Genomic DNA, 11,901 nt, shown 5'->3' with positions numbered 1-11,901 from the left:
CTGATCTGAGAAACATCTGCATTCTGAATTGGCTGTGTTGTGCATTTTCTGGCTGAAGGACAGTCATAACATCCTGAGGCTGGTGGGTGATGCAGACCCATGGCTCATCATCTGGAAGCAGAGGCTGCCAGGAAGCCTGTGGCAGGATCAGAGGTGGGACGTATCCCACGGCATCAGGAAAATTACAGCACCAACTCAAGAAACAGACAGACAGATGAGAGGAAGGACAGGAGGTCTGGTTCGTTAGCTGGGGGATCTGTTACCTCGCACTGACCTCCAGGCTGTCTAACTCTGGCAAACTCTCTGCGTAATAGCACCAGGAGAGACCGATTTCTGCCTGCAAGTCTGTGTCTACCTTCTTATTCTCTTGTGTCCCGAATACTACAATGTCCTTTCCTACTGTCATGACAGCTCCAGCTGACCCCCAGTGGCAATGAAGAATGCTGCTGCATAGACTGCTTTTCATCATCACTTTTCATATAGCAACTCTCTACTATTTTTTTCCTCCTTATCTTCCATATGACACATTTTTACCTTCACTTTTAAGGCCTTTGCTGGCTTATCCTCTTCCTCTCTCTTATTTCTTACCAAAACCACTCTGATCAGCCGGTGATGCCAGTCTCCATCATTTAATTGCTATTTTCAGGGTGCTCTTGCACCGCTTTCTCTGCTTGCAGCTACCATTTCTTTCCTTGGAATATAATACAATTTGTGGTAGAGACCATGAGTGTGCTCTGTATTGATATGGTCGTTAATGAAACAAAGTTCTGTTTCATGCTTGTGTTTATAGGAGCTGTAATAATAAACAGCACATGTGCTAAAGGAGTGGGTTGGATCTGATGGAAAATCAGCTGATGTATATAATTGCATACTATCACCAAATACAGAAAGAGCTACATGGGCTTGCTCATGCTCTGCCAAGGTGAATCTATACAATAATAATCACATCTCCTGCAGTTACTGGAAGAGATGCAGTTATTTTTAATACACACCCAATAAATGTTTCTTATTGCAGAGAAATACGTTTTCATGGAGAATCACAATATTGGCAGCTATTAGGCCATTGTGTGAAATGCATACTTAGACATTCATTCCTCTCAGCTTTGAATGCAATTATTCAGTTTTACTTTCAATTTCGAGCTACCTCACAGAAAATATGTGGAAAAAATTATGTGCGTATAATTTAACCCTTCCCCCCCCCTCTTATTAAAGTCGTATAGAAAACTGAAGTTTAGTTGGTGGCTGTGTGGTAGATGGTAGAGCACGTTCTGCCATCTGCTGAGCACAGCGAGAAATGCTCATACGGACAAGGCTGAAACGGATAAAACTCTGCCCATCCATTCCTGTGCTATTTTAAACACAGAAAAGAATGTAATCAAGAGAGCAGGCAGCTCTGAGGAAGGATTTAATCAGAGGCAAGAAAGTTCATTACAGCACTGCAGTGTGATGGGAAGGGCAGACGCTCATGAAATGTGGTAGAGAAAGAGAAGAGGAAGAAGCAGGCTGTGACAAATGGAAAAATGATCAGCTGTAAATGCAGAAAATGAAGGCAGTTCTTCTCTGTTGATTTAGCAGCAGTACTTTGCCCTTTGGCACTGCGTATTTGGCAAATATTTTGAGTGGGACACTCACAGCATTTTTTTTCTGAGAAGAATAGCGTGTTCCTAATTGATGCTGCAGCTAAAATTTGTGTTTTAAATGCAAACAGAGGAACTTTACAAAACAAAAATAAACAAGCCCTTTCAGATGACAGCAGCAAGAGTTTGACATAACCTAGCTTCTCGCTAGAGCTTCCAATGTCCCTCACTCCCCCTCGCAGGCTGTGAGTCAGCAGGGAGGGAGGATACTCAGATTAGAAACACCAAAGTGTGGAACAATCATTACACAAACGTTATTTTGGTTGCACTTCAGATGCTGCTGCAGTGAAAATCTGCTAAATGGGGAGAACTGCAGCGATCAGGACCTCAGCTGATAGCTGGGGAGCTTTGACCTGATGACCACAAACCAAGTTTTTATGCCACCCAAAAATGAGATTTAAGTTTGATTCCCCTGCTTGTCACAACCAAGCACAATGCAGAATAATGATTTCACTTTTCCTGCAGCGCTGGCGTTGCAGGCCCCGTCTCTGCTGCCTTCCCTTCTGTGCTAATTGGAAGATGCTTATTGATGACATGAATCTGGTCAAACAGGCCCTGAAGCCTGAGGTTTCAGGCCAGATCATCATCCAGAGGTATCATCACTGGAGGAGTATGACAATACCAGTAACCATTTTGCCTTAAAAAGATTTTGTTATAACTCTCAGGACTCTGGTACATAGAAATACACACGCTTGAGTGATAAACAAGAGCTTCTTGGTGACAGTTGGATTATCTGATCCAATATCGTATTCCAAACGTCCCCATCCTCTAAAGATGCTGAGATAATATTGTTTATTCAAAACCACTGGTCCCAACAGGAGATGCTCTGCAGAAACAACCGGAGTGGAGCCGTTTTCGGCTTAGATCACTGTTTGAATCCCTGCATTATGCCCGAATGCAACATGTGATGGTTGTTTCATCCTTTATAACAAGCAACACAAGGAGCCTTTTATCTTCTGTTTACTGGGATGGGGATAAATACAAAGAGTTAATGTGTAACTGTCCTTCTGTGGGTGATCTGAGTTTTAAGAGGAGCAGCGCTGGCCGTGGGTCACTCGTGGGCTGGCAGCGATGCGGTCCCTGGCGCTGGTTGCGTGCGTCCTTGCGCTGAGCCACTGCGCTCTTGCAGCTAAAGGTAAGTGGCTTCCACCTTCTAAGGGCAGCGCCATCCTGAACGAGGGAAGCTGGAGAAAGCAACAGGATGTTAAAGCCTCTAGACAATTCTGGCCAAGTGTTTTGAAGGGGGATTTTCTCTGAAAGCTATTTCCTCTCTGTTTTTTCCCCTTCCATTCCTTCCTCCATCACTTCCTCTGGTGAGGTGAACTGCTGTATACAAAAGTATAAAACGGAGGAAAGCAGAAGAAATACTGACAGGAGCTGTGGAAATCAGGGTGCCTGCATGGGGATGGGGCATTACCTATGCCAGGAGCGAACCTCGCTCCATCCCCCTGCCCAGCGTCCTGCTCACCTCCCCTTCCCCTCCACACAGGGGCACGGCTCCTGCTTTGCTTTTCTCCTCCTTTCCCCCACATTGGGCACCGTTTCATGTTCTTTCTCCCTCTTCTTGACATGAATTTCGACAGCAGGAGCTTTGTGTCCCTCGTCTCTCCCACAGTCTCAGCAGGAGCCTCTCTCCGTGTCCTTCGCAGTCTGCACCCTCCGTTCCTCCCTCGCTGCTCCCCTCCTGTTCTCACTCTCTGGGTGATGAGTTTGTTCCCGCTGTCAGCATGTTAAAGCTGGTTTGGAAACAGAAATGTCTAATGTGACAGAGCGTTTGCTCCACTGACGAGAAAAACCAGGGAAACCAGAGAAAAATAAGTTTAATTTAAAAAAAAATATAAAATTCTCATTTCAGGCTGACCCCACTAAACTAATTTGGATTAAAAATTAAATGCATTAGTTTGCTTCTAGGTCCCTCTCACCCTCTTTTATCCAAAATACTTTACTGTGATTTGCAGAAAACCTCGAGAAATCAATTTTGAAGCAAAAGTAAATTTTAGTAAAAAAAGAGTGACACAAAATCTACCTGGGGGCATCAGTAGAGCTGCCAAGACTAATACCTGTATTTCTGGGTAATTCTCATAGCAGCCATCAGCTGCCTCAGTGAGTTACGCACCCACAGATAACAGAGGGACCATTTAACTCAGTGCAGGACCACGCTACAGTCGATGATAATACAGAAATCTGTGCTTCCAGCTGAGAAATAAAACCAACTCCAACTTTCTGCCCAGTTTCTTGTCAAGTGTCTCCTTCCCTCCAGTCTGTCCCAGGCCGCCAGAAGTGCTCTTTGCCACAATCAATGTAGACAAAAGCGTGTACGACGTGGGTGAGCAAATCGAATACACCTGCAGGCCTGGCTTCATCCCCAACAACGGGCAGAGGAAGTACACCTGCCTGCCGACCGGCAAGTGGCCGCTCAACACGCTCTTGTGCCTGCGTAAGTAAACCAAAGCCAATCCTTCTCCTAGACTTTATGTCGTGTGTTGAGCTGAAAAGGGTATTTTATAGTCCACGGGAGGAATCTGATGAATTTAAACTGATACACTTCTGTTCTTCCCATATTTGTTGGGTTACAACTGGGTATGGGGGAGAAGAGGGGCAGGTGACAGGGGAAGGATGTCCCCATCCGTGTCCCTTAAGCCCCTCCTCCTGGATGGTGATGGAGGAGGTTGGACTTGGACAAAGTGAACCTTAATCTGACTCAGCACAGCACTGCTTATACCCCAATGACGTACATTGGTAACACCTGCAGCCCTCCTCATTCATTTTTATCATTTCATTGTGTAGAAGCTATTTTCCTAAGAAAATCAAATGTTAAAAATTATTCAGTCACAAAACCTCTGAAACTAAAATACTTGGATAGAAATGTAAATAGCTAGACTTATGCAATGTTGTATATGGGAGCAGACAAACGTGCAAGCCACCAGGACTCCTTTATGATCAACTTGTTTCCATTATCCTAGCTTCATGCCTCATGAAATAATAATATCCTTTTAAAAATCTTTAATTAACAGCAAAGAGATGTCCCAGTCCTGGACCCTTGCAGAATGGAAAAATAGATTCTCTAGATTCCCACTATCAGAGTTCTATAAGTTTTTCATGTGAACCAGGGTAAGCATTGCCTTCTTTGTGCTATTAAATAAATGTGATTTGCTAAACCACAATACCGCATTCTGGTAACACTTGCTGCAGCATTGCAAGGCAGGGAACTTAGAAAACTGGGCATAAAAACCCACCTCCACTTCAGAAACTCAAAAAAATAGCGTCTCTGGTGATCCTCCTTGGTTCAGTCTTGGCTGTAACATCCTGGAGCTTTGCTGCTCTAAAGCAATGTCTTACAGCTATGGAAACCATCAAACCAAGAGCTTTTATGCCAAGATTTATTCTAGACTGCTTTCCCCTGCGTTTTAAATCCTCTTATTACATCATGAGATGAAATCCTGCAGCAGAGAGAAGATAATCTCCATCTCAGTTGTCGTGCTGTTGGGCTCTGGAAGCTGAAAATTTTGTTTCCGTGCCTTTCTGAGCTCAGTTAATCCTAATTTGGTCCCTGAAGCAAATGCATTTTTCCTCAAGACTACTTGCTGGGTTTAGAAATGAGGATGCATTTAAAGGAAGAGTAGTTATTGTAACTACAGGGAAATATTTGATAGTAGCGTGCAGTTCATTTTACTTGGGTAATTAATAAATTAATATACAGCGCTTATTTGGGACAGTCTGCAAAACAGCAGCAAGATAAGGAATAAATAAATTCAATACGACACCAAATGGAGCAATGGGACTTGATTTAATTTTGCTAATTATAATTTTCAGCTGTGTGATACTGAAGTGATAGATACACAATGAACATTCCTTTGAAACTCGGAGTAAGTGGTAATAATGTAAGTACAGAGGATGGGAGAGAAGCATGTAGAGAGCATATGGAAATTAAATCATGCCACGTGGCATGAAAATAAAATAATGCACCTCAGTGACTTTAGTCCTAAAAAGTGCTGAGTTCTTTGCAATAGTTTGATCCTAATTGCCATAATTAGCTAGGAACTCTCCCCAAGAATCCAGAACACTTCCAGTAGCAATCACAGATCAATGCTCACTACTTACATATAGCCACAGTATTAATCAGTCGTAGAAATTAGTATATAAGATAGGATATACAGTTGAAATGGCAAAACATCTTGTTGCACCCAGCCTTTTGTCTGGATACTTGCAATACTCAAATACTGACTATTTTTCATATTTTAATCTGAACATCCTTTGAGGTCAGTAAGTGCTAAAACTAAAGGAGGATTTCAGCACTGGACTCTTAAGGCTGTTGATGAGAAACAGAAACCTTTCTTGCAAAGAAAACTCAATTCCTCTCCACGTTCATTAAGTTTTCTGATAACCAGGTCTTTCTGTTTCCAGTTACAACCTCGTTGGGACAAGAACGAGCCAATGCATGGCAGATGGAAAGTGGAGTGGGACTTTCCCACAGTGTCAACGTACGTGTTTAGATACTGAGGAATTATGACTCTGTCCTTATTCTCATTCTAGAAAGGCTCCTTTGCATTGCTCAGAATTCATACACTTATATTCAGAGGCCTCCCATAGTGCCGGGCAAAAAATGGTTAGGATAAATCAAGAAGAAGCCTGTGTGTTTGGTTTTAGAGGTGTGGATTCTAGCTTTAGAGAAATGCAGTTTAAAGGTCTGTATGAAAGGGCAGGATCAGGGATGCTATTTCCAGCTGCAGGTAAGGTGCTTATCCACTCCAAGTTATTCTCCCCAGGTAGAAAAAGAGGATATTGGCATGCTTTTGCAGTTGTTATATGTGCTTTTGCTATGACCTGCCCTGCATAAACACATTGCTGAAAAAGCAATAGACTGCAAATACTGTCTGACAAATAAGGGAAAAATAACGAGTTACATACTTAAGGCTCCTGAGACTTTTAATCTGAGCTTTTTGTTTTGTTAGGTATGCTTCTGTAAGGGGCGGTGAGGGTTAATGTGGTTATAAGCAGGTTATTACTGTGATTCTAGTAATAATTTCATCTTTAAGCTTTAATGTCTACGAATACTGTGCTTTTCTAGCGGTGACTTGTGCACCTCCCTCGCTTCCTGAATTTGGAGTCCTTTCTTACCGCCGCCACAAACCTGGAAATATTTCTACTTTCCTGGACACAATTACTTTTGAATGTGTACCTCCCCTCGCACTTATTGGGAATGAGACAGCAACCTGCATGGCCAACGGGAACTGGAGCAGCATCCCGGTCTGCAAGGGTAAGTAACTTTTACCAACACCTCAAAATATTCCCTATAATTGTATATATATAAAGCTACATAAACAACCTTCATATTTTTTTTTACAATTGTTATTGCAAACATGCAGTAGGATTATTCTGAAAGTCAGACTCGTGAACGCAAGGTAATTGCTAACAGGATTGCACGCAACATGGGATGACAAAATATTTGCTGCAGGTATAAAGGTTATATAAACAAAACCTGTTAAGCGTAGTTCACAGCGGGGAATCAGAGCCTGGTCTGTGGAGCGCAGCCAACATTTGATTCTGTTAAGTGCCAGGAGTAACCTAAGAAACAGACAACATTGCCCTCAGCCCTAAGAACCTCACTTGTTTCTGTGAAACTATGCCACATTTAATTAGTTTTTGGATGTAGACAGATTGCAATAGATGAGTATTTAAAAGAAATACATTTCTTTATTGTGGGTTTTTAAACTATCTTTCTACTTGCTACATTTTCCTGTGCAGGACACTGGAATGAACCACCAAGTTTTCTGTATTTTTTTAATTCTATAGTGTGTCTTTTTTAACCACAACACTGATAAAGCCTTGTTCCTGTTTTTGTGCCGCAGTTGTCACATGCCCCACTCCAACAGGGATAGAAAACGGATTCCTCGAGTTCGCTGTTCGTAGGACCTATCACTACAACGAGAGCGTCAGCTTCGGCTGCCAGCCCAGCTACGTGCTGGACGGGCCTAAGCATTCCCGCTGCGAGAACACTGGAAACTGGTCCACAAAGCCAACCTGTAAAGGTACACGTACGCTATCTGTTAGAAACCATGTCTCAATTGGAATTTTCCTAAAAGACCCCTGCTCTGACTGTCCATGAGCTATTACACCTCTGTGCAAGAGCTGGCCTCAAAAGAAAACCCAAAGAGTAACTTCAAGGCTGCTACAGTCTAAGCCCACTCCCAACACTGATCGTTGTATGACATGATGGATCTGAATTGCTTTCAATAACCAGCCACACAACATTATTTTGTCTGAGTATTTCCTCTCCAGTATCTCCTTACTTAATATTATTAGAAATTTTACCGAGGGCTGGATTTTCACTGGAAACTTTGGACCCTATACTTAAGGGTCTGAATTTCTTCAGCACTGTAATATCAGCAGGACTATGTATGTGTGGGATACGTTTTTCATTAACAAATGTCAACTGTGCAGACTTCTGATGGCATCTAATCTTCCAGCTTTTCAAACCAGAGCTCTGATTACACTTATGTGTCGCTCATAACTGGATTGTTTTACAGGACCATGTAAAATACCAGTTAAGAAGGCTGTAGTATTATACAACGGCGAGAAGAAAAGAGTTCAAAATGACCTTAAGGAAGGCATTCAGCATGGTGAAACCATATCCTTCTTCTGCAAGAATAAGGAAAAATCCTGTGCCTATACCGTAGCTGCTCCATGTGTGGATGGAAACCTCACTCTTCCTGCCTGCTTCAAAGGTACGAGCGAGGATAAGCACAAACCAGCTTCTGCTGGTGGAATAACAAGTACTTTAGTGAGGGGGCAATGTCATCATTCATCTTCAAGCCCTACTTGACTGCCTAATTCATCTGCCTTGCACTAAATGTATTGGGTATTTAGGAAGAAATAGCCTGGGAGAGGGAGAGAAAGCACAGCAAGACTTTTGGATATGTCAGAGCCCTGCTTTAATCCCTGTTCAGTTCTTAAAAGGAGTTATTTAGACGTAGCCTAGCCCAAACAAAAGGCCATATGTAAAGTATTACAGGATTTCCTGAATCCTTGGATCAATGTCTGTGACAAGGAAAAAGAGCCTGAACGCTGCTGCAGCCTTGAGAACCTGATGCACTCACTCCATTTGGGTGATTTACTCCCATGTTACACTGACTGGGAACACACTGGCTCTGCCTTTGGACCAAGAGTGTCAAAAAGCAGCTGGTAGCTGCAGTGAGGAACTGGTGCTGGGTGAACTGGTTCACAGGCACACAGGTTTGTAGACTAAATAAACAGAGGAAATGCTTTGCATCTGTTTTATCAACATTCCTTGCATAGAATATTCCTTGTGAGCTTTATTTGCATTTGCAAGTGAAGGGAAAAACACGGCCTATGCACGATGGAATCATCTCTCCTCACATTTGACTGAGCTTGTGATGGATGTGGCTTACCTTTCATTAAAAGAGAATTAAAAGACTGTATTTCTCCTAGCGGTTTTGCAATGAGGCAAAGGTTGATCGCTCACCTAGCAGGCTCCATGAGACATAGTTTTCAGCTATCATACCTTTCAAAAATTTAACCCAAGTTCTTGTTTTCAACAGAACGCGGCTTTTTTTCAAGTCTTGTCAAAAAGGACCCATCAGACATGAAACCATGTGAAGAACAAGAGTGAACCAGAGAAGTAATACAGTGCTAAATTTCTGCTTTACCGAGACAGAACATTACATCTAAGAGGGAAAAACTTCAGGCCCGTGAGTGTAAATTTCCAGGCGAACTCTGGACCCTCCGCAAATGCGGTCTCAGCTCTTTTCCCCACTGCCATCCCACCCACCTCCTTCACAAACCTTGACACATTATTTCAGCCATTAACTTTCATTCTCTTTTCTCCGCCTTCCTCAAAATCCCCACAACACTGCTCCTCTTTCCATATTTCCAACGTTTATGCAATTGTAAATGACTTTCTCAATAGCAGCCCCTTTACAATAAAGTGATTTTCAGCCCATAGCGTGTTCTTATTTAAGATGACCTAATCATCGATCAAATCCTTTAGCTCTTAACTGATTTCTACAGGAAGGCCCTCATCAGTACTAATTAGCTGGGTTCTGGTTCCATTAGCGCTCCCCTGTGACAGGGAGTGGACCTTTAATTACAGATAGACAGAGGGGCAGCAGCCTAGGATTTTCCAGAATTTACTTCAGTAGAAAGACTGAGGTTTCCAAATGAGTTTAGAAACCAAGTACCCAACCATGTTTTAAATGTCAATAGCATCGGATAATGGATTTTTCACATTTTTTAAAAAAATTTGCTAACGTTGGTAAGACTATTTGTGTTTTTGAGATTCTAACTTCACCTGAGACTGTTAAGCAACTGTTAATTTTTACCACTGTTTCAATATTACACAATGCAACCGATTCCTTAAAAAAAAAAAGAAAAAGAAAATTGTACACCATTGAGCAATAGTAACGATTTCTGGTCATTAGGTAGCTTTGAAGTCAACTGTACCTTTAATTTGATTTATGACACAGGTAGTTCACTGGTATGATCCAGTCTGGCAACTTTTGTGCTTATGTCTGTATTTCCTCTCAGAAAAAATAATTAGAATTTCAACATACCAGACAGTGATAGAGAAATATTTGTTGTACACTTATAATAAATTCTCATGAGTCATATGTGGCTCCCTCTGAAGTATAAAAGCAGAAGTAAGCTCCACAGTAAGCAAGCTACTGCAGAACTTTTTAAAAGGACCATTTAACATTAAGATCAAACTGCTTGTGAGATGCTACCATTAAAAATCTCTGAACTTACTCTCATCTTGTTTTTTTGAAGGCTGCACATGAATATTTTACTAGTATGACTGATATAATTTGTTCTTATACTTCCTGTTTTTAAGGAGAGGTTGAGGCAGCTGTTATTAAGTATTTAATACTTTGTACTCATCAGCAATTTAATTCTCTAATGTAGAGACAGATAAATTGAAGTTAGCAACTGAAGAGGATACTTCATTGGTACAACGTGCACCGTGTTTTGGTTCCTAACATGTTTAAGCAGGATCCTTAAATGACGTTTGATTTACCGGCCAAGATATTCATAACTATTATCACACACGTAGATGAGCTGGCAGGAACATATCTGCGTGGAGATCTAGGCTCTGTCTCTGGGATCGGGATGTTCAGGACGATAGGGGAGATAGCAGCGCAGTTTAATATTAACTTGTCTTCCCCAGCAAAGCACTGTGAAGTTGGTGTAAGTGAAGTTAGCATTCACTGCCACAGAAATGCTGCTTTTCCCTGAAATGATTTGTATTTTGCACAGAAAACAGTTGCCCCAGGAAAATTCAGATTTGTCTAAGCAAGTTTTCCCAGTTCTACCTACCCGAGCAGCAGGATAACAACTGATGGTGTCAGCTGGCCCCGCTTCCTAGCTGGGTATGTGGTATTTGAATATTTTAAAGAGTAACCCTTAGGAGTCAATGTTCGTATGCTGAATTTATTATCTAGTCTCCTGAAGCAAGAAGAGCGAGAAAAAAAAAATCTGTGACCTGATAAGTCTTTGAAGTAGGGAGGTATTTCTGAATCACAACTTTTCAGACATGAAAGGTTTGCTTAGAAGCTCTGAAAAATAATGTATTGCAACTAGAGGTGCTCCAAAGGCTGGTACGAGTGAGTGAAACCTGCCTTTTTTTTGAAAGATGTTTGAAAGAATGCCTTAAGCTGTGCTCATGTTACTTTTGGCAACCTGCTGAGACGCTTACAGAGATAAGAGAACATGGTAAGAGGAGATGAGAAAAAAAAGTACTGAACGTGTTTTACTTAAATGAAGATATTTTTACAATTCAAATTGGGAATTTGTTCTGTATTCTGGTTGGGATATTTATGTGTTCTACAACGGTGTATCTATAGTGATCTCCTCTGTGTGCATCAGCACTCATCATGTCCAGGCTGCAGCTTCAGCTGGAGACAAGACCTCGGTCATTTCTTGAATCTTTAGGTTTTAGTAAGCAGACCCAGAAACCAGATCTATTCCCTCAGGAAATTTGTCCTGGAGTACTGAATCCAGTTTCATTGCTTCTGCTCTGCCTCATTCTTTTTCACCATATACCAGCAAATTCAGTTTTTCAAAGTATTTTGTGAGGAGCACGACAGATATATTCAAATCCGAAGGCAATGTGCACATACAAATCAATGAACAACAACATACAAAAAAGTTGGCTTAGAAATCCTAAATCATTTCAAGTGTCAAGAAGCAGATTTGCAAAGCTGGACAGAAATGCAAACCTCACCGTGTGACCTGGCCAGCACACTGATGT

The 11,901-nt window shown here is 41.8% G+C and overlaps 1 protein-coding gene across 1 annotated transcript; it reads left to right on the top strand.

Annotated features, from left to right (window-relative positions):
* The first annotated feature begins 2,708 nt into the window (after nt 1-2,708).
* LOC104539750 (beta-2-glycoprotein 1-like) lies at nt 2,709-9,267 on the top strand. The gene is made up of 8 exons (XM_010183350.1): nt 2,709-2,772; nt 3,898-4,074; nt 4,652-4,748; nt 6,042-6,118; nt 6,706-6,894; nt 7,487-7,666; nt 8,165-8,362; nt 9,197-9,267. Exons 1-8 carry the CDS (start codon nt 2,709-2,711, stop codon nt 9,265-9,267), a joined length of 1,053 nt encoding a protein of 350 aa, XP_010181652.1.
* The last annotated feature ends 2,634 nt before the right edge of the window (nt 9,268-11,901 follow it).

Source organism: Mesitornis unicolor, unplaced genomic scaffold (genome assembly GCF_000695765.1).
Source record: "Mesitornis unicolor isolate BGI_N332 unplaced genomic scaffold, ASM69576v1 scaffold23124, whole genome shotgun sequence".
In the NCBI taxonomy this organism is placed as follows: domain Eukaryota; kingdom Metazoa; phylum Chordata; class Aves; order Mesitornithiformes; family Mesitornithidae; genus Mesitornis; species Mesitornis unicolor.
The sequence above is the reverse complement of the archived record's forward strand: the minus strand, read 5'-3'. Positions and strand labels throughout refer to the sequence as shown.

Coding starts and splice junctions, on each gene's coding strand:
- LOC104539750 (XM_010183350.1), top strand. CDS start 2,709: ATGCGGTCCCTGGCGCTGGTTGCGTGCGTCCTTGCGCTGAGCCACTGC. Junction 4,749..6,041: donor AGTTTTTCATGTGAACCAGG/GTAAGCATTGCC, acceptor TTCTGTTTCCAG/TTACAACCTCGTTGGGACAA. Junction 8,363..9,196: donor TCTTCCTGCCTGCTTCAAAG/GTACGAGCGAGG, acceptor TGTTTTCAACAG/AACGCGGCTTTTTTTCAAGT.